The sequence below is a fragment of the Nansenia antarctica genome, assembly GCF_963989245.1.
Source record: "Nansenia antarctica genome assembly, chromosome: 3".
NCBI classification, from domain to species: Eukaryota; Metazoa; Chordata; class Actinopteri; order Argentiniformes; family Microstomatidae; genus Nansenia; species Nansenia antarctica.
The window spans coordinates 27,365,341-27,391,556 of record NC_137688.1 but is presented as its reverse complement, the minus strand read 5'-3'; the positions used below and the strand labels follow the sequence as shown (position 1 = coordinate 27,391,556).

At 43.0% G+C, this 26,216-nt stretch overlaps 1 protein-coding gene across 1 annotated transcript; it reads left to right on the top strand.

The window, feature by feature from the left end:
• Nucleotides 1-1,103: 1,103 nt before the first annotated feature.
• arap3 (ArfGAP with RhoGAP domain, ankyrin repeat and PH domain 3) lies at nt 1,104-24,296 on the top strand (the record flags this gene model as incomplete). Its single annotated transcript, XM_080525399.1, has 33 exons — nt 1,104-2,119; nt 2,592-2,629; nt 2,827-2,909; nt 3,031-3,104; nt 3,543-3,779; nt 4,160-4,229; nt 4,456-4,576; nt 5,341-5,525; nt 5,754-5,860; nt 6,145-6,344; nt 6,928-7,013; nt 9,977-10,156; nt 10,967-11,111; nt 11,659-11,763; nt 12,601-12,757; nt 12,864-12,966; nt 13,507-13,705; nt 13,904-13,967; nt 14,169-14,332; nt 14,735-14,947; nt 16,887-16,995; nt 17,622-17,769; nt 18,248-18,316; nt 18,410-18,484; nt 18,673-18,790; nt 19,105-19,233; nt 20,396-20,532; nt 20,686-20,768; nt 20,886-20,921; nt 21,205-21,268; nt 21,728-21,865; nt 22,034-22,072; nt 23,796-24,296. 33 exons carry the CDS (start codon nt 1,104-1,106, stop codon nt 24,264-24,266), a joined length of 5,163 nt encoding a protein of 1,720 aa, XP_080381525.1. The 3' UTR covers nt 24,267-24,296.
• Between the last annotated feature and the right edge of the window lie 1,920 nt (nt 24,297-26,216).

Sequence of the window (26,216 nt, the reverse complement as noted above, 5' to 3'; positions counted from 1 at the left end):
GATTTTAAGAGGCTGGAAGAAGGGTCGCGACATCCTGGCCGAAACGTCACAGTTCTGCCATTTCAGTCCGAACAGCTAACCCTAACCCTAACCCTCTTTCATGGAAACATGGAAATCCATTAACCCCTTCCAGCCCAAGTCATGCTACATACAGCATGGGGTTGTAAATGAGGTGCTGACCAACGGGGACGGCTCAACTGGGATTGAGACGGATGCACACACTCCCGTACACATGCACATGCACTTTGATGTTAACTTGAGGCGGCTGTGGCGCAGGAGGTAGAGTCGCCGCCTAATGATCACAAGGTTGGCAGATCGGCGGTTCGAGCCCCGGCTGGCCACATGTCGAAGTGTCCGTGGGCAAGACACTGAAACCCAAAATTGCTCCCAGTGAGCGGGCCGGCGCCTTGCATGGCAGCTTGGCGCCATTGGTGTGTGAATGTGTGTGTGAATGGGTGAATGAGAGGCTGTTGTAAAGCGCTTTGGAGCAGGCGCAATATAAGTGCAGTCCATTTACCATTTAACTTCACGATATCAATTACAGTTGAGATGGGAAATCAGTGTTAGGTGATGGCTGTGGGTTCAATCATGTACAGAACTATGACCTATGACCTTGCATACCGGTAGAGAAATGATGTGAAATATCCCTTTAGTCAGACTAAGTGACCAAAATGAAACGGCTAAACTCTCTCTGACCAGGTTAATGATGTTATCATCTCAACAACCTGTTCTCCCATGCATACAACCTCCCCTACCCCTAACCATCTCCCCTAACCCTGCCCCCCCCCATGGACATTTCTGTGTTAATTGTTCCCTTTACCTGTTTGTTAACTCTGTGTTCTATGTGCTCATGTTATCTGTCGCTTGCTGTTTCTGTGTTTTCTGTTTTTCCCATATTGTCAGCGTCTTTGAGCCCTGGAAAAGCGCTATATAAAAACAATTCATTATTATTATTATTATTATTATTATTATTATTAACAAATCTTTCTGTATTCGCTGCCCATTTCAGATGGAGCGGAGTCTGTCCCGCCTTTAGGGTCAGATGATGGCCGTTGAATTGCCCGCTGGCCGAGACCAAGCCCAAGCCCAAGCCCGTGTACGTGATGGCAACAATCGGTGGAGACACGGACGTTGAGAACCTGCTGGCTGCCATCCACCTGGAGCGGTACCTGAACACGTTCCACCGGTCAGGCTTCCTCTCGGCTAGAGACTTCAGTCATCTAGACAATGAGGCTCTCACCAAGCTGGGCATAACTGCCACCGGACACAGGAAGCGAATACTGAGACTGATCGGCCACATCCAGAGAGCCAATCAGCATCAAGCGACGACCGAGCTCTTACTGGGTCGCTGTCAGTCGGAGTCGGATATTCACGCGGGACAGCCCGGCCAGTCGGTAGGACCTAGGTCCCCTCAGGGGAGTGGTAACGTCTTTATCCCTTTCGAAGCGTTCCGGAATAGCTCCGTGCCAAACCTGCCCACCATGCTTATGAACTCAGGCCAGGAGGAGAGCAACGTTGTGGTGAAGCCCATACCAAAACCCAGAACTGTGTTCCACAGACACAAAACAGATCCGCAACTCTCCACTCCGACACCAGGAACCCAGCTATCTAGAGAACCCTCTCAGGAATCGTTCTGTTTCACTGTGTCGGAAGGATTTAATTCAGGGGAGGCCAATGTGAACTCCCCAGTGCCTACCCCCACCCCCACCCCCACCCCGAACCAAAGACGGAGCTTGGCTGAAAGGAGGTTGAGTAACTCGGCGTCGTCAGAGTCTGGTGGGGTGCTGCCCCCTGTACCCCCAAGGCTCAACCGAGGGATCCCCCCAGCCATGTTCAGGGTCTCCCTATCCCCCGGACGGACAGACCAGGACCAGCCCCCAACCCCGCCTCTCTCTTCTTCCCCCTCCTCCCCTTGTAACTCTGACAACACTGGATTCTCCTCCTCTGTGTCCATCTCTCCTCCCCACTCCCCAGGAGGTGGCATCGAAATGATCTCCAATGAGATTTACTGTGGCACTTTACCTGGCACTGTTGCCAGTAGTGGACGCACACCATGCAACCCATCTGTTCCTTTACCACCACCTCGGCAAGCACTGGATATTACACCTGAAAGAAACAGGTACACATAGGTTTCATGTCATAGTTACAGAATGCATCATATAATAGTAGAGTCTCAAATGATTTAATAAAAATCGAAGTTCCAAATCAGTATTGAACCATGTATTGTAGACACGCTAGTTCTGGATCGGAGCCTCCACCTTAAAGAGAGAGTTCACTGTTTTACAACTTATAGTCAGATGGCTCCTTACCTTAAAAGTAAGTCTATGGGCCATGAGAAACGGTAATCCATAGTTCAGAGTTGTTTAAGTCACTAACTTCAGCTCATTTTAGCCACCGCTAACACAATACCTATGGAAGTGATAGTGGAACAAAAACAAAGTTCAACATTTGTGGCCAAATAACCTAAAAATAGTCAGAGAGTTCATTTGAGGTGAGGCTTTTTTTTAAGGAACCCATCTCATCTGAGGTGTAAAATAGTGAAGCTCCTTTAAGGGCAAAAACAATAATGATATTTTGATTTCTGTCCACAGCACTTTAAATAACAGCACCACTGAATCACCCCATGGAGGTAAGTATAACTCTGTGAGTAACTTCACAGATAATAATAATAATAATAATAATAACAATAATAATAATATTAATAATAACTTTTAATTGTATAGATATTTTCATGCTTCATACTCTGATCATGTACTGTAGTATATAAACTCCCCTAGAGGGGAGGTAATCTCAGTTTTTAAAGATAATTTTCTTCTTCCACCATAGTCCCTGTTGATGACCCAGAGGAGGAGATCAGCCCATACTGTGAAACAGTTTTCCAAACCAGGCGACAACTTCAACACACTGAGGTGAGTGTGTATCAACAGGTTATACAAAACTCCATCAGAAAGTTCTGCATTGTGTCTAGTTTTGCTGGCCAAAAGACACCCTTAACATTGATGCATATTCTATCTGTTGTGTACGACCAAGGTGGAAAGGACCAGAAGCGAGGGAAGGACAGGGATAACAAAAAAGGTTGAAGATAAGCAAGGGGAGGATCATGGGTAAGATTAGTGTGTCTTGAGGAGACAAATGCTTCTGGCTCTCCAGAAATACACTTTTTGTTTGCTTACAAAACTGTGACCACACTCTTATGGAGAAAGTAGCCTCGATTTGAAATGCTCTCTGCTCTCTCTGTCTTCTAAATCCAATTGTCCAAAGCAATTTGTGACGTTAGAATTATAAGGTTCTATCTCCATTTGTCAAAATTGAGTTTTTTTCATAATCTGATCCATTAAGTGTTTATTAATGCCTGTGTGGTGTTATTTTTAAAATGTTGACATTTTTTAGTTAGTAATTAATAAAATACAAAGGTTCCATCTGGAATGTAAAAACGTTGACGCTCAATATCTCTGAACTACCCTAAACGGAGATAGAACCTTATAATTCTAAGCTCACCAATTGCTTACTGCGAATATATTAAGTGAAACATATCTTTCCAGGGTACATAAGTTATCCTGGACCAAGCGTCTATCCCACGCCCTACATAGCGAGTCCCAGGGATACTCCACTGTGGGGGAGCCGGCACCGCCCACTCGCTGCCTCTCCCTCCCCCCCAACCTGTATCCCTCGGAGCTGGACGAGGACCAGACGATCTCGCCCTACGCCAGTTACACCTCCCTGTCGGAGCGGACGGCCCCCATCATCTGCGGCTGGCTGGACAAACTCTCCCCACAAGGGTACGCCTGGCCTGGGCTGCTCCTCCTCTCCTCCCCCCGCCTCTCCTCCCTCCTCAGGGACTGCTGTCTGTGCTTCCTCTCTGTCTTCACCAAGCGGTGTGTCTCCTCTTTTCCCACTGTTTTCCTGTATCTGTTATGTTTTCTTACAGTACACATTGAGAAGTCTTTAATGTCAGTAATTGTAGGTCTACAGAAGTCTGTTTCCCTTTTTTCCCTTTTCAATGTTACTGATTAATTACTTTATCAAATCAGTGATGTGGTCATCTGGTGGTCAATATTAATGTACAGCAAATCACAATAGCGTCTTCCAAATCATGTCTTATTCTGGTGATTTTAATCAATTATTGTGGGTCACTGTCATTTTATATTTGCTGCTCTAGGAACTATGTTTTCCAGAAGCGCTATGTGAAGTTTGATGGCAAAAATCTGATGTACTTCGGCAATGAGAAGGTATGGTGAAACACTGAAGATCCCTATTGTACTACAGCATCCTGTCTCTGCTTCAGACTTTGGGTCTACTACATTATGTTACTTCAAGGCCTTTGCAGGAATGGACTGTACAATGTTTTATACATAAGAGAAGTGGCCATGTTGATTTCCTATACAGAGCTCTTGATTTGTGTGTATGTTCACCAGTGCTTAAACATTTGGATTTAACAAATCTCTTCTCTTCAAGGATGTATACCCAAAAGGAGTGATTCCATTGGCTGCTATACAGATGGCCCGGGCAGCCAAAGACAATAAATTTGAGATAGTGACAAGTCACAGGACGTTTGTCTTCCGGGCTGATAACGAAGGTAAACACAGCACTTCAAAACTCACTCACAAGCAGCCATAAACCAGAGACCAGTTCTCAAAGTACACAATCAGAAACATCATGTGACTGCCACCAACTATAGAGAAAAGGTTGACCAAATAAAGTCTTCATTCGCTCAATGCAAGATGAATGAATCTAAAAGCATCTGAAAACAAATTCATAAATCGAATTTCAATGAATTCCTTGCATGGATTAACATTTTAATTCACCACCAAGTGTTAAAACTAGCTCATGTAGTGCTCTATAAAGCTTTTACCCTTTTTCTCTCTCATCACCTAAAAAAACGTTACCTGCCTTCAGACACTACCACACCACAACATTCATGTACCACATACACCCCACAGAATTGGGACGGCATGTACTGTATGAGTTTCTACATGAGCTAACAGACCTATCGCTAAGCCATGCCCCCCTTTGAAAACTCGGACAAACAAACAACGCTCGCTCAAATTCATCACTGACAGTGACTGACTGACCGACCGTGACTGAATGACATTCCATGACTTACAATGGCGGGGAGTTCAAACTTCTGATTTACAAGTAAGTAATAGACCTGTTTTTTTAAAGATGACAAGAATATTCCCCCTAGAAGCTTTTCACCATCAGATATTAGCGAGTTGTTTGTCTGAGTTTTCTGCCTTTAGTGACCTTTGCTGTGATATGATTGGACAATTTATATTTTGGGGCGTGGCTTAGCAATAGGTCCATAGCACAACAGACATCTTTTTAAATGCCCCCCCCCAGTCCAGAGACACAGGTGGTGCAGTACGCTGCAGGAGAGGGTGAAGGAACAGCTGGTGTTCGGCCGTCCACGGTTCGGCCCTGGAACCCACTGCCAGAAGAGCGGCTTCCTGGAGCTTAAAGGAACCAAATCCAAAATCTACGCCGCCATTAACACAGAGGAGGTCTGGCTGTACAAGAGCGAGCAGGTGATTACACTTGTACAAGATACAACAAAACTTCATCTTTTTTTATAATAAACATCAACATTACCTGTGAGCACTAACACCAATCAATGATTTTTGGATCATTCCACAGGTTCCATTAGCATTTGCACAGAGTTGACCCTTTTCTATCGTCATAGAGGGCAGTTCGTATCCTCACGGAACATTCCTTGCTTTGTGATCTCTAATGTTCTGGACATTATTTCCCTGCAGTGTTTTAAGAACGGCGTTGGGATCACTCTGATAGAGGCGAGAGGAGCTACAATCAGAGACGGCAAACACAAAAGCTTTGACCTCATCACTCCATACAAAGCTTTCAGGTCTGTGTTTACATATATAATTACATATATGTTCACTGATAATGTTTTTGAAAGCCCTTACCACAGTAACATACTAATAGTACTTAGTACTGTGTCAATAGTAGGGCCTACTACACACATGTGTTCTGCAGTTTTTCGTTGTTCACAAACTCCCTACACAGCACCCTCAATGAACCTGAATACAACAGAGAAGAAGAAAAAAAGTTGAACAAAACAAGTTTGCCAACACCGGATGCCAACTGGCACAAGACCAACTGTATGTTTTCTTTCCTCATGGGGCACAGCTTCACAGCCGAGTCCGAGCGGGACAAGAGGGATTGGATGGAGGCTCTGCAGGAGTCCATAGCGGAGACCCTCTCGGATTACGAGGTGGCAGAGAAGATCTGGTCCAACCGGTCCAACAAGATCTGTGCCGACTGCAAGGCCATCAACCCCGACTGGGCCTCCATCAACCTGTGTGTCGTTATCTGCAAGAACTGTGCAGGTGAGTTTAACACCTGTTCAGGACAGACCTGAGCCAAAAAGTACTGTGGCTGTTGGATGTTTTAAAAAAAGATTGATATTTTAACAGCATTTGTGTGGTGGTCTGGTGCTAATGCTAATACACATACAGACACATTTTAGTATCTTTATTTGCGTTCACATTTTACAATAAAAATATTGAACACAAACATTAGTAGCTGCATCAGCATAGGACACTCGGTTGCTCAATGTGTTTCAGTCTGAGTCTAAGGGTACAGGTAACACCTTCTCCTCCATATCTCCTCCACACACACACACACACACATCTGTATCCTGTGACCAATAAACTTTGACTCTCCTCGACTCTCCTTGTCAGGCCTAGATGTCTTCAACCACAGCAGTGACTCACAGAACACCCCATTCACTCCTGTTGTATCACGCTCACCTGTAAAGTGTGATCTTGGCCCAGAATTGTTTCCTAGTAGGCTACACACCTTAGCCCCATGGCCTGGAGGCTCCATCTGAGGATCTTATTTCCAACACAATAACATTGTCTAGAGCCATAAGAGTGATATGTGGGGCCTTTTGTGTTCCTCTGCCTGCAGGTCAACACAGAGGTCTGGGGACAATGGTGTCTAAAGTACAGAGCTTGAAACTGGACACCAGCGTGTGGAGCAATGAGATCGTGCAGGTGGGGGGCAGATTCAGGGACAGTGTATGGAGCGAATCATTATGAAATTCAGCACAGAAATACAGCATGCTGATTTTCAATCTTCCATCACCAGCACATGGATCATACGATGATAAGAAGAGAAAGTATAACGATGTACAAGAATACAATGTTTGACATTGAAACATCCTGATATGAAATGAGGATTCAAGTTTCACGTTGTTAAGTTTTATGGTTACATCACATTACACAAGTGTAAGAGAGTAACATTCTTCGGTTCCTGAGTGTGTGTGTGTGTGTTCATTTCATTTCAAACCTTTATTTAAAAACTCGATAGGCACTGAGGTCACCCTCATTTACAGTGACGTCGAGTGTACAATAGAATAGTGAGCAAGAGCAAACAAACAGTGAGCAAGACAGGATTAAAGGAAAAAAAGAAAAAAACTAAAAACAATTGCAATCGGTAGAATACAGTTTTTGCACCAGGAGTTTAAAGGTAGAGGCAGAGGGGAGGACCTCCAACCGGAGAGTTTGCTGCAGAGTGTTCCATGTATTAGGGGCATCAATAAAAAAGGCTGTTTTACCCAGGTCTGAACGCGCATACGGAACCCGAAAAGAAAGCCAACTATTAGATCTGGTCACATAAGTACCAAGACTCCAGTCTAATAATGATGAGATATAAGGAGGAAGCTTGCCACAGATGGCCTTGAAAATGAACAAGTTCCAGTGGTAACTGCGCCTCAGAGAAAGAGAGGGCCAGCCAACCTTGTCATAAAGTATGCAGTGGTGAGTGTCATAACTGTCCCCGGTAATAAACCTTAGAGCTGAGTGATAAACTGAGTCCAATTGTTTCAATATAGATGAAGCTGCATGCCTATAGATAACATCACCGTAATCTAATACGGACAGGAATACCGCCTCGACAACTCTCTTTCTACAAAGCAAGGGGAAGCTAGACCGATTACGGTAAAGAAAGCCCACCTTTTGCCGAAGTTTGGAGGCGAGGCCGTCGACATGCGTTTTGAATGTTAGCTTCTCATCCAACCACAGCCCAAGATATTTGTAGTCGGTAACTCTCTCAATGGAGGAGCCGTCAACTGTGGATATAAGAAGCTTTGTAAGGTCCACATTTCTAGCCCTAGTAAACAACATGAATTTCGTTTTCTTCGAGTTGAGGACTAGCTTATGCCTCGAGAGGGCGTCTTGCAGTGAGTTAAAGGCTAGCTGCAAGTTGATAGTAGCAGCATGTGGGGAATCTGCTGTACTATAAAGAATGGTATCATCGGCATATAAATGGACGTGGCAACCGGTTAGCGAAGATACCAGTTCATTAATATAGATGGTAAAAAGTACAGGGCCCAGCACCGAACCTTGAGGGACACCCTTTGTAACCGTTATGAAATCCGAATTGCCAAGTGAAGATTTTATACACTGACGCCTGAGGGTAAGGTAGTCATGGAACCACGCACAAGCACCTAAATCTAATCCAATATCGGATTGCTGTTCTAGGAGCAAGTGGTGATCGACCGTGTCAAATGCCTTCGAGAGGTCGACAAAGAGGGCCGCGCAGTGGTTCCTCTTGTCCAAGGTCGAGACTATGTCGTTAGTTACAAGTGTGATAGCAGAGATGGTACTATGGATTGGTCTGAAACCGGATTGATGGGGACTAAGAATTGAGTGGATTGATAGAAAGCGTTTCAATTGAGAATTGACCAAGGTCTCAAGTGCTTTAGACAGGCATGGGAGAGTGGAGATCGGTCGATAGTTATCCGGATCAGCCCTATCACCCCCTTTGTGTAAAGGAATGACTCGCGCAGACTTCCAGACCAACGGAAATACACCAGAGGAAATGGAAAGATTAAAAATGTAAGTTAGCGGCGCGCTGATAATTGGCGCAGCCAATTTTATAAAAAATTAGTCTAGTTTATCCTCACCAGTGGATGATTCGGGGTCAATAGTTTCTAAAACCTTGAGGACCTCCGCGGAAGTAAATGGTTGAAAGGTAAAAAGGGGGACACGGCCCACAAGGGCAGTATCATTAGAAACCACCATAGAGGGGTGTCCAGGGTACAACCTATCAAATAGGTGACCAGCTTCGGAGAAGTGTTTATTAAAAGCAAGGCGAATGTCGCTAGGATCAGAGATCACAGAGTCATTAACAGTAATACTAAGGGGGAGAGCACTGGAAGGACGATTTTTTGTAAAATGAATTGCATTCCAGAATTTGGCATGGTTAGAGTATGAGGTGGTTATCAGATTCAGGAAATATTCGGATTTAGCCTTCCTTACGGCTGAAGTGCACTTATTTCTGAGCTGCCTGAAGTATAGCCAGTGTTGGGGGACACCAGTACGTCTGGCACGGGACCAGGCACTATTTCTGTTATTAAAGAGGGTAGATAGCTCATGAGTAAACCAAGGCACTACCCTATCTTTTATCCTAGTGGTTTTAATAGGGGCGTGCCTAGCCACAGCCATCCAGCCATCCAGCTCCCTCAGGAACAACTCTGCATCAAAGCGTTTGAAGTTCCTCTTGGTTATGACCTGAGATGTAGTCTTTTTTAACCTCACATCTCTCACACAGGCAACAGGACAATGATCACTGACTCCCAGGTCAAAGACACCACTAGTATATTTGCTAGACTTATTTGTTAAAATTAAGTCTAATAATGTAGATTTCGAGTCATTGTTGAGGTTTGGTCTAGTTGGTTCTAAAATCAATTGTGAAAGGTTTATGCTGCAAGCAAGATCTTTGTGTGTGTGTGTGTGTGTGTGTGTGTGTGTGTGTGTGTGTGTGTGTGTGAGAGTAACATTCTTAGCCTTGACATTTGCAGCACAACAATAAAAGAAGCAAAAAGCTGCAATGTTGTTCAGCGGCCCAAAGCACGGCCGTTTTGGATCAGACTCAAGTTGTACTGCTGATATAGTGTGCTACTAATAACCACACGGTCCCCCCCCCCCCCCCCCATGTCATCTGTGTGCGGCAGCTCTTCATCATGCTGGGCAACGACAGAGCCAACGAGTTCTGGGCTGCCAGGCTGTACCCGACAGATGAGCTGGACTGTGACGCTGCCCCGGACCAGCGGAGGGAGTTCATTATCCACAAGTACCGCGAGGGCCGCTACCGCCAGCCCCAACCCAGCTACACCCAGGAGGAACTGCTCAAGGTACAGTACAGGCACAACAAACTGCAAACTGTGAGAGGATTCAACGTACCACATTGACATTGACGTATCCTTTTGTTTGAAGTTACTTTGCAAATGATTTTGTGCTACTGATAGATTGACTTCTATTGGGTTTTCGGTTGAAAATGCTAGTTAGCAGAGAGTGACTGCCAAACCGAACCAAAGTAGTGTAATGAAGTCTGTCCTGACTCATTTCAGGGTATGGATCCAAATATGTGATTTTTTGTTATTTGGATGAACTATCCCTTTAAAAACACATTGCTCCTGTCGGTGTGTATAGAATCGAGTTTGAAAGCGTTCCTAGAGTTACACTGTGGCTGCAACGTTCCCAGGCTACCAGACTATTTATCCCAACAATAATGAAGTGGAATGTGCTTTGAAACAGGAACAATTACCAGAGCAGATAAAAGGGTGGACACTGAACGGGGAACGGGGGACTTTATGGAATTTGGGCTGAATGTCCTGTGGCCGTGAATGCTTTTAGTGGTCGTCTGCTGAGTGTGTGTGTGTGTGTGTGTGTGTGTGTGTGTGTGTGTGTGTGTGTGTGTGTGTGTGTGTGTGTGTGGGTGGGTGTGTGGGTGTGTGGGCGCATGCTTGTGTGTGTATGTATGTGTCTGTGTGCGTACATGCGCATGTGGTTGTGGAGGTACTGGTGGAGAGTGTGTGTACTGGTGGAGAGTGTGTGTGAGAGTGTGTGTGCATCCAATGATCTCTGCAATCCCTCTGGCCAAGTAAAGTGGATGAAAGTGCTGATGTGAACGGGGTCACCCCCATCTCTCCTTCCCCCCACAGGCGCTGTGCACCGCCGTGACGGAGCAGAACCTGCTGAAGACGGTCACCCAGATCTTTACCGAGGCGGAGGCGGCCCGTCTCTCCGACTCTAATGGCTTTGACAAGCATCCGTCTCTGGACTACGCACACACACAGGGCTCCTCAGGTGAGGCTTCAGCATAACGGGCTAGGATGCGTCTCTGTGTGCGCTTCACATTTGGAAAGCTTTCAAATAATCACAGCACGGTTCAGTTGACAGATAACCTCGTACATGTGTTTGACCTGTCAAAGCAATTCTTCAAATGGATGTTTCTGTGTTGAATGACATGGATAGATGGTATATTGTACATGTTATAGATTTTTTTGCAAGTGAGACTGTTTCTTAAAATGGTCCCTTTTTGGTGTGTGCAGAGAGCGTCTTTGTGACTCTGTAGAGTTCCTTTAGAGGTGCTTAGAGTTTCTTTTTTTTCCCAGTACATTTTCATTCAGATTGAGAGGTAACCCGGAAGCATGAACACTGAGAGTACAGACTGAGAGCAGTTGTGATAAATGACCATGCTTTGTATGCTAGCCTAGTGAGTAAAAGATTAACAAAGTGAGAGCTATCTTTGCCTAGAGACAAGTGCAGAGCAAAAGCACTGGATGGAAGTTCTCCATTTCTTTTCTTTTTTCTTTCTTCTTTCTTTTCCTAACTCTGTGTCGTCTTTGATCAGACCCCAGCGTGTATGATGAGATTATGCAGCCTGTCCTGCACTCCGGCTACCTCTACAAGTCAGGCTCGGTGAACAAAGGAACATTATCCCGGAAAACCAGAGAAGGTAGGCGACTATGTGCCAGCACACCACTTGGCACAGGTTGAATAGAGGAATGTGCTTCCTCAGTAACATCGGTTATAAAGGCCTTTTCACAACAAAGTACGCCACAGACAGACCAATACGTTCTGTTGGAAATAGTACTGTTAGATTTGAGGCTATTACGGTTTGTGGCGTTAATTCTGTTTTGTTTTTTATTCTGAAGGTCAAAGGTTTTTCTTTTCGACATTTATGTTTCTGTATTAAAGAATATGTATATTATAATTAATATTAATAATATTTATTAAAACAACAACAAGGCTGGTTAATATTGAATAGGAGTCTTTTTCTGTTGCCCACATGAATGAATGAATGATCTTTATTGTCATTGTAACAGGTACAACGAAATTCAAATGCAAACCCTAGGGGCTAACAAACAAACACAGTTCTAAGATAATAAAATAAAATAAAAGAATGAGACATAAATAGACATAAATAGGGGGGGATATAAATAAAAATAGGGGGATAAGTGATCGGTAGACATCTGAGAATGTATCAATTATGTGAACTTCTATATTTATATACACTATGGCCTATTCACAGGGGGGTATATAGACAGGGGGGAGTTAGCATGTAACTGTGTACTTTTATAAACATATAAACATATCGACTAGTGGACTTGTATACAGTATATGATCCTTATCACAAGAATGTAAACATATTGCACGGTTATAGAACATTGCACTATTCCCATTGTTATTGCACAGTAGTATCTCGTATTGCACGGGGGGGGTACATGCTCCCATCATAACATTCTGACGTATTATTTAAAAGAAATGTTAGCAGCTGTATTTCTGGCCCCAGACTTTCAGAAGTTCTGGTGTACGGTGGAGCGGTCCCTTCTGTTCTACGAGTCTGACAGATGTGCTGAACCCAGTATGAAGATCCATGTCAAAGACATCCTCTGTCTAGGAGTCAGCAGGCCGGACTCCTGCAACAACAACAACGGTTTTATTGACAGGTGAGACGTCCGATTTCATTTGAAACCAATGTGGAAGGATACAGTCTATTGAAAGTGAAAGACTGTTTTTTTCATCATTTCTAATTCCTCCTCTGTCCTCCCTTAGGTTTCGCTATACTTTTGAGCTGTACCTTTCCTCAGAGAAGCTCTACCAGTTTGGCTTGGAGACACCTGATGCACTGCACAGCTGGGCCAAGGCCATTGGAAAGGTATCAACAATTGTTTTCATTTAGTTTTTCTGCGTTAGATTTGATTGATTTTTTTATTCTTTTGTTCCCATATTCAGAGTTTGTCCAGTGCCCACTGCTGATGCCAATGGACCTATCGCTAAGTCACGCCCCAAAATAGAAATTGTCCAATCATATCACAGCAAAAGTCACTACAGGAAGAAAACTCGGACAAACAACTCGCTAATATCCGATGGTGAAAAGCTTCTAGACGAAATATTCTTGTCATCTGTCTATTACTTGCTGTGGTAAATCAGAAATCAAAAATGTTCTAACTCCCGCCATTGTAAGTCATTGAATGTCATTCAGTCACGGTCGATCAGTCAGTCACTGTCAGTGAAGCGTTGTTTGTTTGTCCGAGTTTTCAAAGGGGGCGTGGCTTAGCGATAGCTCCATTGCCAGATGTACTGTTATTTTCATAGCTCCTTTTTGCTCCACTAACAACCTCAGTTAATTAGCCTGATGTGTCCTCTTTGGTGCTCCATGTTTTACTGTCCAACGTCCTGTGCTGTCTTCCTCCAGGCCACCACCCCCCTGAGCTGCCATTGCCTGCTGGCGCGGGACTTTGAGAGGGTGGGGGTCCTGCGCTACAAGGCCATGCTGGATCCACAGCAGTGGAAGGAGGGCTACTTTGTCCTGCAGAAGTCGAACCTCTTCATCTGCCCTGGGAACGACGGAGCCGCAGAGGACATCATCAACCTCAAACGGCTGCAGGAGCTCAGTGAGTGAAAGGCTGATGTTTTTACTGGTACCAGTGTGATCATAATGTTGCTCAAATGACGTTGGGTCATTTCCCATTAAGACAGACTCCTGTACTCCACGTGCCTCGTGTTCAAACCTTCTCATGTTGAGTAACATTTGAGCTAACATTCATACATTTGTACACATGTCCTTGTCTGTATTTGTCTTTGTCTCTCAGGTATATCCTCTGAGAATGAGAACCATGAGAAGAAGGACATCCTCGTCTTGGTTGAAAAAGGAAGGTCAGTCCTCAGTTTTTCCGCACAACATAATAAGATGTCTAAGCTTTCCTGGGACCTGAATGCTCATGTTAACTCCCGGAGCTAGCGCCCTGGCTTTAACACCATTTTGTGGCCCATGGACGACCTAGGTTCCAACCCTGTCGGTCACATTTGTCATAGGTTTGGCTCGCATTGAGACTATACCCACTTTACCCCCCCCAGGACCCTTCATCTCCAGGGTATGGGGCGGACAGACTTCTCCCTGTGGCACGCAGACATCCAGAGAGCAGCGGGCGGAAGGGGCAACACTCTGAGTGAGCAGCAGCTGAGCAGGAACGACATCCCCATCATCGTAGACAGCTGCATCGCTTTCATCACACAGTATGGTGAGAAAGAATTCTGTCTTTTTTTAAGTGTTTTATGGATCCAGGACTCCTTGGAAAACAGTGACAATTGGTACTGAGTTGGACTATCCTGGTTCAATAAATCAACATTTAATAACGAACCCAAATAATGAAACCAAACTAAAATGGTCGCTAAGTGATGAGACACCGGTTCGAGGTGACGTGTGTCACATCAATGTGAACACTAATGCAAATAAACTCACTGTAGTTTGACAGGTGAATGTGTCATGTCAGTGCTATGCATCAAACACACCATTCCTCATTCCATTCCATTACAACGAGCCTGTCCCTCTTCTATCTCCACCAGTCTTCCCTGTTATCTACCTACAATTTTGTACAACCCCCCCGCAACTGAATGGAGCCCTGATGTAATCTGCTCCTTAGGGCTAGGCCACGAGGGGATCTACAGGAAGAACGGTGCCAAGTCCAGGATCAAGCTGCTGATGGAAGAGTTCCGTAAGGACGCCCGGAATGTGAAACTACGGATCGGGGACAACTTCATCGAGGACGTGACAGACGTGTTGAAGAGGTTCTTTCGAGAGATTGATGACCCTATTTTCATGGGTGACCTGCACCCTCTGTGGCAGACAGCAGCCAGTAAGTGATCTCCACAGAACAGCACTTGTCTTACGGCCGGGACACACATGCTGCAGCGTGAGCATCGCGGAACCCTCTTGCTTTTAATTTCTGCGCCCATGTTAACGGGTTAGAGCAGCCACACAGCCCATGTTAACGGGTTGGAGCAGCCACACAGCCCATGTTAACAGGTTAGAGCAGCCATACAGCCCATGTTAACGGGTTAGAGCAGCCACACAGCCCATGTTAACAAGTTAGAGCAGCCATACAGCCCATGTTAACAGGTTAGAGCCCATGTTAGAGCCCAGGTTAGAGCCCATGTTAACGGGTTAGAGCAGCCACACAGCCCATGTTAACAGGTTAGAGCAGCCACACAGCCCATGTTAACAGGTTAGAGCAGCCATACAGCCCATGTTAACAGGTTAGAGCAGCCATACAGCCCATGTTAACAGGTTAGAGCAGCCATACAGCCCATGTTAACAGGTTAGAGCAACCACACAGCCCATGTTAGCAGGTTAGAGCAACCACACAGCCCATGTTAACAGGTTAGAGCAACCACACAGCCCATGTTAACAGGTTAGAGCAGCCACACAGCCCATGTTAACAGGTTAGAGCAGCCACACAGCCCATGTTAACAGGTTGACGCCATCTAGAGAGTCGGAGTCTTGCCTATTTTTTCCCGCGTGATGCACGTGTGAAAATGATCTGTTGATAGTCATATTGACATCATACCAGCAACATACACTAGTTTCAATGTCTATATCTGTAAATATATCATCATTCTTTTTTTAACTTCTACTATCCGTTTCAAATTAAAAGCTGTATAGGTACTATTATACTATAGTATAAGTATATTATATAGTATAGTCATAGCAGAAACCCCACGTAGGCTAGAATTAAATTATGTTAATAAGTTAAAAGAACATCAGGTGAAGGTGAATGTGATTGCTTTCTGTTTATAACCGTTTCACTTTTCGAAAAGCTCATTTAGAATGGAGGACAGCAGAGACTGAACCCAGAACAATTTATAATGAAGTGAAATAAAACATTGTACTACTACATCATACTATTGATGGCCATTATCAAAGGTAAATGTACAAATGTACAAAGATAGGGCTGTCAGTAGCAGCGCCTCAGCAGAGCTGCATGGTTGCGTCTGTATGGACACTGCAAGTGTGAGAGCCGCAGCAGCTCTGCCACGCACAAGCGCTGCTGAGGTAGAGGTATCCAGTGTGGCCTTAGGGTTAGTACATTAGGGTTAGAGTTAGTACATTAGGGTTAGGGTTAGTACATTAGGGTTAGAGTTAGTACATTAGGGTTAGAGTTAGTACATTAGGGTTAGAGTTAGTACATTAGGGTTAGGGTTAGTACATTAGGGTTAGAGTTAGTACATTAGGGTTAGAGTTAGTACATTAGGGTTAGGGTTAGTACATTAGGGTTAGAGTTAGTACATTAGGGTTAGAGTTAGTACATTAGGGTTAGGGTTAGTACATTAGGGTTAGAGTTAGTACATTAGGGTTAGAGTTAGTACATTAGGGTTAGAGTTAGTACATTAGGGTTAGGGTTAGTACATTAGGGTTAGAGTTAGTACATTAGGGTTAGAGTTAGTACATTAGGGTTAGAGTTAGTACATTAGGGTTAGAGTTAGTACATTAGGGTTAGAGTTAGTACATTAGGGTTAGAGTTAGTACATTAGGGTTAGGGTTAGTACATTAGCACTTTCTGGAGCTGTGAGAACTAATACTACTGTTTATATTGGAGTTTTTGCAGGGTTTTTCTTAGTGTACTTATATATCGAATCTACTGAGTTGTTGTACTGAAGGGTTTTCAATTAATTGATACATAAAGTGATTTTTGACACATTTGTTATCATAAACAAAACGTTCTGTCTTGCTGCCTTATTTTGTTTCTATCAGCTCAACTCCATAACATTTGAATTGTCCCTCTTCCCCTCCCATAGAACTACCCCTCCCAAAGACCCACCGGCTGGACAGATACAAGGAGATCATCCGCGGCTTACCCAGAGTGAACAGGACTACGCTGGCTGCACTCATCAGCCACCTCTATCGGTCAGTAGGCTCCAGCCACAGGCCCTTCTTTAGATGGATTACCATCATCTCCTGTTGTTCAAAACCTTTAATCTGGATCAGAATGATCCCGATTCTTCTCTCTGGTCCAGGATCAGATGGAACTGGCTGATTTCCCCTCCTATACGACTCAAAATCAGCCAGATAAATCTGATCCTGGATAGCAAAACAGAATCCGGATCATTCTGGTCCATAGTAAAGGTTTTGGACAACTGGACCCTGTAGTCATGGTTTATTCCATTCAGACCCCTGACTGACGGGTCATGTTTTGGTCACAGTTGACTTTATCATGAGGTGCATAACACACTATTGAATGCAGAGTACAGTATTGTGCTTTTATTGATACACTGTTTTTGTGGTTAGAACTGGGGTTATTGCTGTAAATACTGTGTCGCAATGAGTAACAGCAACCAGGTGATGCGAAACACATCATGACATCACTATTCCAGGAAGTAAATATACGATTATCTATCTACGATTATATCTACGGATATCTATGAGGATTTAAGGCACAACATACTTATGGTGGACTGATGAGAAATATACTTGAAAATTATTTTGAGTAGAGTGCTCCTTATAATAACATGTGTTCTCTCTCTGTGGACCAGAGTGCAGAAGTGTGCTGACCTCAACCAGATGTGCACCAAGAACCTCTCCCTGCTGTTCGCCCCCAGCCTCTTCCAGACCGACGGGAAAGGTGAGCATGAGGTGAAGATCGTTGAGGACCTCATTGACAACTACTTGTATGTCTTTGACGTGAGTATGCCAAATCTACTGTACGTATTATATGTTTCACATGTTGTATACATGTTGTATGTTGTATACATGTGGTGTACATGTTGTATGTTGTATACATGTGGTGTACATGTTGTATGTTGTATACATGTTGTATGTTGTGTACATGTTGTATACATGTTGTATGTTGTATACATGTGGTGTACGTGTTGTATGTTGTATACATGTTGTGTACATGTGGTGTACATGTTGTATGTTGTATACATGTTGTGTACATGTTGTATGTTGTGTACATGTTGTGTACATGTGGTGTACATGTTGCATGTTGTATACATGTTGTATACATGTTGTATGTTGTATACATGTGGTGTACGTGTTGTATGTTGTATACATGTTGTATACATGTTGTGTACATGTGGTGTACATGTTGCATGTTGTATACATGTTGTATACATGTTGTATACATGTTGTATACGTATGTTTGACTTTGTTTGTTCAGATCGATGAGGAGCAGAGGACCCAGATAGAACTGGAGATCAGTCTCATCACCACCTGGAAGGACACACAGGTACTTTAACATGTCATTTCCCAGGGGAGGACTGACAAGTGAGGTAATAGCTGATTACAGATTGACACATGGGTTTCTCTCTGTCCTCTGCAGCTATCTCAAGCAGGTGACTTGATTATTGAGGTGTATCTGGAGCACAAAATACCAGACTGCTGTATCACACTAAAAGTAAGTGCACATTATTTTTATCTCAGTTTTCCATGGATGATGTGTAATTTCTGTAACAAGTCAGGCAATTCCCATGCCATGACACATTTAGCCACAAGATGGCGCCTGGTCACCAGCCACCACACAAACTGCTGGACCTGAATGTTCTTAGAGAAACTAGGAATCTAAAATGACCATGACATGGACAGGTATCTCCAACTATGTGTGCTGAGGAGCTGACCAATCAGGTTCTCTACATGAGGAATGTTCCTGCTGGGGAGAAAGATGTCTGGATGACTTTTGAGACAATAGAGGACGGGCAACTTGGTGAGCACTTGTTTTTTTCCGAAAGATTAGAAATTGAAACAGCTTAAAATAGTTGTTTTAGCTCCAAGAACAAACACATAGCTGTACTGCAAATAATCAGAACTGAAATTATGATAACAAGAACTGAGAATAACATAATACAATGGTATTTTAGGAGACTTTGAGAAGTGTGTTAGAAATGCATGCAACTAAACTGTAACACAGTTTCTGTTTGACACATGAAGTCGTTGTTATGGTAACCATCACATAATGCTTAACCAATGAACAGTTGCAAGTTAACAAAGTTTTATCATTTGTTGGTCTTTTTGTCCCAGAACGACCTTTGCATCCCAAAGAGAAGGTCCTTGAACAAGCCCTGCAGTGGTGTAAAATGGCTGATCCCAGTTCTGCTTATCTACTAGTCAAAAGACTACCCAAAGTAGAGGGCATCAACATCCTCACAGGTATGCACCGATACGAGTACTTAATAATACCATTAGAGTTCTAACAATGACTTGAAAACATGTTTTATTTTCATCAGCATTTCCTCACTTTCTGACTAACAGATGTGAGTATGTGACAGGGTCTGGTGTTTTGGTCCCCAAGTCGGCAAGTTATTTTTACAGATTATGAAACTGCAGATTGTAAACTTTAAAATGATGTGTCATACATTGAAATATGAAAATAGTTGAAGAATGTATGCTTATTTGAATGTTGGTACACTTCAAACCAAATACCGGAGAAAATCACTCTTTATCAAAACTGCTACCATCGCATTGGTAACTAGGTAGTAGCTAACAAAAAACATTGCTATGTAACATCTAACTGCATGTTTAGCACATCATAATATGCTGATAAAACATGAACATGCTAAAAACACACAACTACACTTAACCAGATGATCACACAGTCCTTGCTTTTGAACAGTCCTAAAATGTAAGTTTGTTTACAAGCCGTGTATCACTAACACTCACCCGAGTACAAAGCAGGAAGGCAGACGATGCAGTGAATAAAAAACAAGCTGAATTCACTGACAAATTATAAGTATTTAGTGATCCTAAAACTGTTGTTTGTTATTAATGAGAGGGCTGTTCAACACTTAAACTTTCGTAATAGGAAAACAAAGATTAAAAAAAAAAGAAATCCCAACTTGACGATTCCTGACATGTTACTCTTGCACCAGACCCGGTCACATATACAGAATTTAGCAGAGCATAGTTTGCAGTCTGCTCTACTTTTGTCGTCATCATCGCCTATCCAAAAATATCTCCAAACTGCTGACATTGCTCCTCCTCTGCCTACCTGCTAGGAGAGTTCACGTTACGTTGCCATAAAGTGGTATCGGGAGCGGATGTATTGGAGTAGTTTTAAGTACGAGAATGAGTACATGAGCACAGTATCGGGTATGAGTACTGGTATCGGCATTGGTACATCCCTACTCACGGGTAAACACAGCTCACAGAAGTACAATAACAGGAAGGTCTGATAGCTTGGTCCATCCAAACAGCTACAGCGGAATGACTTAATTTTTATTTATTGGTATAATGTTATATGATTATTATTGTATTTTATGACATCAATATGCACTTCAAGCTCATGGTGGTGGTATGTTTTTTTTGGTCACAGTCTACAAGAGTGACATAATGAAGATGGGAGTTCTGAAGTGTCGTGAGGAGCCTCCCAAACTTCTTCAGGGGAATAAGTTCCAGGAACACACGTTTCAGATTAAAGATCACAAGCTGCTGCTGTGGAAAGACAAAAAGGTAATTTCTGTCCTTATTGTATTTTTGTGTTTCACTTCCTATGTGTGCATTGTTTAATATAGGTTGTCATCCAGCTGATACTACCGTTAAATGTCAAGATTTGATGTGCCGTTTAGATGTTTTTCATACAATACAATGTTTCTTCTCTTTCAGAGTGTCAAACCTGAGAAGGAATGGGCATTGAAATCTATGAAGATCTACATTGGGATTCGGAGGAAGCTGAAAGCACCCACAAAGTAACATACATTAATATTTACGGCCCAATATTCCAGAAGTCTTTTTTTATTTCCTCGAAAATACCAGTTGTATCTCGACTTCTAAATGCAGTGAAATCTTTTATTTTTACTTTTTAGATGGGGTTTTACAGTGCTGATGGACAAACATCAGATGTAAGTACCGTAAACACTAGTTTTTACTTTCCCATCCTATCATATAGAATTGAAATGTGTGCATGGATACATCATTTTTACCCACCTTGAGAGATTTGCTCAGAATTCCTCATCATACTGTATATTCGATCTTTTGACACGCAATAGGATATGTTACGTAAATGGTCTGCATGGTTATTGTTGGTCTGCATTTATTTGGTGGGAGTGTGGAATGACTGATGTTGATTGGCTGCTTCGCCCAACTGGTTTCAATGTTCAGCTGATCACTGTTCTGTGCCCTCAGGTACCTTTGTTGCTTTTGTGAGTCTGACCTGTGGGACTGGATCACTACTATCCTCAAAGCACAGGTGTGTGCAAGTTCCCGCCTAAAGGTTTTGGGTTTGCCTGCATTGGTATTGTACAGGAAAGTGGAGAGGCTATGGAAAACTAAACCCTCCAAGACCTTCAATCTCTCTAGATCAGTACAGATGCATAATCTGTGTAGAAATACAAGATGTTCTGATTAATTATAATATGATCCATTATTGTCTTGCTTTTCCCCAGCAATTGTAGATACTGCATAACAATGGCCGAAACGCGAAACCTCCTATCTGCAAAATGTTCTGATTTGCGGTTTTCACTTTAAAAGACGACAACAAGGAAGGTTGCACATGATAGGTCTGTCTGTGGAAAAAAATGGGAATTTTGCAGATAGGAGGTTTTACGTTTCGGCCATCGATATGTTTCAGCTAGTCTAGTGCTTTCGGTAGCCCACTGGAAAGTTAGCACTACTATATGTTTCAATGATCATGTGATTCCCTCTGCAGAACGATGACTCCCGACCCCCAGTGTTAAGACGTCACTCCTCCTCTGACATCTCCAAGCAAAAGTTCGGGACCATGCCCTTGGTGCCCATACGAGGGAATGAGAGCAACTCTACCATGCTTTCAGCCAATCAAACTCTGGTGTGTGCAAGCATGAGGCAACTGCCGTGCTTTCTCTTACTGTAACCCTTTAAGGTGGAGTGGTATTAGCATTTTGTATCACTGTGTTTGTAGTCCATCACATACAGTAGTATTCACCATTCTTCTGTTGCTCACATGGGGTGCACTGGTGTTATTCTTTCTCTGCAGCGTAAGTTGCACGCCAGAAGGACCCTCTCTATGTTTTTTGTAAGTACTGTATACACACACACACACACACACACACACTGGTTATTGTTTGCATGCTGTTGCATACGTTTGTGCACTAACCCTAACCCTAACTCGAGCATGTGGTTGAAGATGATCTTTCTATTCACTGTCATCTAACCAGAAACTAGTTTAGAATTCAACTCTCAACATGAACATAGCAGTTTCCTCTTCAAAGAATTCCAGGGAATTCCAAATGACTATTGAAATGTAATCGTCAACATCTCTCAAATAGCCCTATCTGTTTACAGAGTGTTGTTCCCTTACAAATGTAGTTGGTTCTGTCTGCCAAAAACCTCTCCTCCCATTCCTGCTGGTGGGGATGTTTGAAGTGTGTACAACAGGATACACAGGGAGGAGAGGTTGTTCTCCAGTATTGTTCTAGCCTTGAGGGAAGGCTGGAAGCTTATAGCAAATTCCTCCTGTGTGTCTTCAGAAAATGGCCTGGCTATTGCTTTTGCTACCCCAGCCCCAATGCATTTACAAGTGAATTGTTTTGCTTGAATTTACCTTTTGTTTTCAGTGTATTGGCCGATTATCTTGAGGTTGTGATACTAAAACAATGGCCACGCCTTACGAGAGGAAGTCTGTTTGTTTTTCTGATGTCATTGAAAGGCAAATCCTCTTCCACATTTCTCCCATTAACCACACATGCTTTTTTGTTAGCGTAATTGCAGATGGTCTCCGTAATACCCATTTTCGTCCCTAATAAATAATACTTCAACCTTCTGATAATATGAAAATCGTAATGTTGTTAACATGCTTTAATATCATGTAGCTTTGTGTGTGTATATATACATATATATATATATATATATATATGTTACGGTACATGTGGGAATACGGTACATGTGGGAAAACTAGGGTTAGGGTTAGGTGGTAGGGTGCTAGGGTTAGGGTTAGGGTTAGAGTTAGGATTAGGATTAGGGTTAGGGGTAGGGTTAGACATGCCAGCTAGGGATGCTCCGATTTATCGGCCACCGATTTAAATCGGCCGATTTCACTCCAAATGACTCGATCGGTGATCGGCAAAAATGGCCGATCGCAAAAACCGATTTTTTTTTTTTTTTTTTTTTTTTTTTTCTCCCCTGGGGAAGACAGATAACTGAACAGAAAACATAGGAGGACGTAACAGTATGTAAACCATGAAGGCCACGTTTATGATGTCTTTTATACAGCCATATCGACTGACTTGGGCTTCAGGCCCTAACTGGGTGATAGGCCAGACCTTTACTATGCCATAAAAATGGGTCTGCGTTTGCTTGGTGCCTAATGGATCAAAACTTTTGTCTAAAAAGCAAAACATATGTAGGCTATCCAGTCAGTAGGCCTACAGTTATGTATTTAAAAAAAATCGGTATCGGTATCGGTATCGGTTGATCTTGAGGAAAAAAATCGGTGATCGGTATCGGCCCCAAAAATCCAGATCGGAGCATCCCTAATGCCAGCATGTACCAAGTCGACGTAGCACCTAACCCTAACCTGAGTTTTCCCACATGTACCGTCTTCCCACATGTACCGTAACATATACACACATACATACACACAAATATATAGAATCAAACATACAAATATCTATCTGTGTTAGCTAGTTTTCCAGATGCCCAAAGCACTTTCCCCTTATTCTTCAATACCAATGTGAACCGTCGTACCCACCCATTAGTTATTAGCTAGGAACTCAGTCCTCTCTTGGTTCTCCATACAGCCAATGAAGGTTCAGCAGGACTCTTTTGAGGAGCGCCCAGAGAGCCCAGAGCCTCTGTATGAGGAGGTGGGGGACTTTGGTCTGCAGGTCCTGAAGTCTCTGGAGACAAGCTTCCTCACCAGCAGCAGCTCGGACACCCAGGAGGTTCCTGAACGGCCCCTGAGTCTGGCCCTGGGCCCCAGGAAGACAGCCTCCTTGGACCGCATGATCGGGCCCAACCCGGTGCGCTCTCTGGGCGGGGATGGCCTGCTGCTGCCACCTGGTGGTGGTGGCGGCTCACTGGACACCCTAGTGGTGAGCCCAGACTCCCACAGTCCGGAGCTGTGCTCCCCCTTGCAGCCGGTGCCCAGGAGGAGGCAGCAGCAGAGACCCTGCACCCCGTCTCAGGAGCTGCTGCTGCAGGAGCTGTCCTCCGTCTTCACCAAGAAGACCAGCCCAGACGAGAAGCCCCCCGGAGAGCACGTCACCTGAAGACAATTAAAGCCACAATCCTACATTTGTGAAGCCTTTTTTGGCCATACAGAGCTCTGTTTATGGATTTGAGAGTGGTAACGTTTTTATCCAACCACATCCCTCAGCTTGTGGCAGGGCTGAATTTTAATTGTATTTTTATTTTTATTATTATTATTATTATTATTATTATAAAAGATTGTGGGTTTAAAGTTCTGTGTTTGAAGATACAGTGGAACACACATTGTTGACAGTACAGAGGACGTTGTATGCCAAGGATAGAGATGTAACGCTGATGATGACAAATGGAAGTGTTCATTGGTCAAACTAGCTTTGCTAATTTGTCTGAAATATCAGTGCATTGTTACAGTAGCAATACCATCTGTCAGATATGAATTACTAATATCCACTTTAGAAGCTATATAATGTTCTGCTAGCACTAATAATTTTGTTAAAGCTTTTTAAATGTACATATCCATTTAATACGTTTTGGGACAGATACTTCTTGGATAATAACGACCCTGCTCATTGCTTAAGCTATTAATATTGGATTTATTCAATCACTCTTGAAGAAGAGATACACTGTATATACAGTACATATTCTCATTATGCTTCCTTGACAGTAATTAATTGGGCATTAAAACATTTCATTAGTCATTAAAGACTGGATTATACTGTAACCTTCCATACAGTCTCTATGTATTAATTTATTTATTTGGAATATTTTTTCGTTTTTGGTGAAAACTGTGAAAGGGTAACATAAAGAGCTTTGCTTACTGAGAGCAGCCTGTGTCTGGACAATAGGTGGCAGTATAGATTCATGGTTTTAAGATGGTAAAGATGATGTTGTATTCCTATGCGCAACCATTATATGATGAGTATAATTCAAAATGATCAGAGTCTAGGTTTGTATTCATATTTAGAAATTCCCCTTTCAACTGCCAAGTCTTATGCCTCTTGATGAAAATGCCATACTCATGTAATCATCCTTTTTATTAATCAAAATAGGTGATTAGGTATTCCAATAATGTGCTTGTTCATTGTCAGGTTGTATAGAATGTCATGATATTGAATGTGCTTGCATTGTCCATTCCATTTGTTTTATTCAATTGTGTCATTACTCGTATGCCACTGTAAATATTGTACATAATTCTATATGCCTATTGTTACAATATTCAGTATTTCACTCTTGGATTGTTTTAGAATGTATCATGTACATGAAGGACTATATTAAAGGTGATATTGTTTTGTTTTATGATTTGTGTCCAATGTCTTGATTTGACAACAATTGGTCAGTTGTATAACCTTGCATGTTTCACATCGCCTTGTTATGCATTATACAGGCAAATACTTCTCTGACAGTTTGCAGTGTCTGGCGCTTGTCACTTGTACTGCAGGGCTTCAGAGACTGCACAAGGTATTGTTGTAATTAAGAAACCAGTGCAAGTCACACATCAATGAAGAGACTGAGATGACTCTGTTGCAACTTGTCCAATTACAAATGTAACTCTCAAACAATTGCAAATGTTATGATGAAGGTCTCGTGACCAAATGTGACGTTTCACTTGGAATAGATCCATTTATGTATAGGCTACACGCTGAGCAAAGTTCATTACAACTGTCAGTGCTCACAGGGACATTGAAAACAAAGAGGGTCGATTCGAAACGTTTGCCCAAAAAAATGAACTCTACAATCCAGTCAATCCAAGTCATCCTGGCTGCTAAATCACCTTTAAGTGTAATCTTATTATCTTAGCTTTTAGCAGGATGCTGCCTAAGTAAAGTGATCGCCAAAAGGTGTTGTTGCCTTTCCCTTAAGTGACACTTTACCCTCAGGTGCCAGCAGCCAAAGATCTGTGCATATTCTGTAGCTAAAGACAATTAGGATGAATGTCTTCCTGCTTTTACTTCCTGGTTTGAGTCAGTGTATTAGTGTTTGTTTTACAATTCCAATTATTAACATAAAACTAT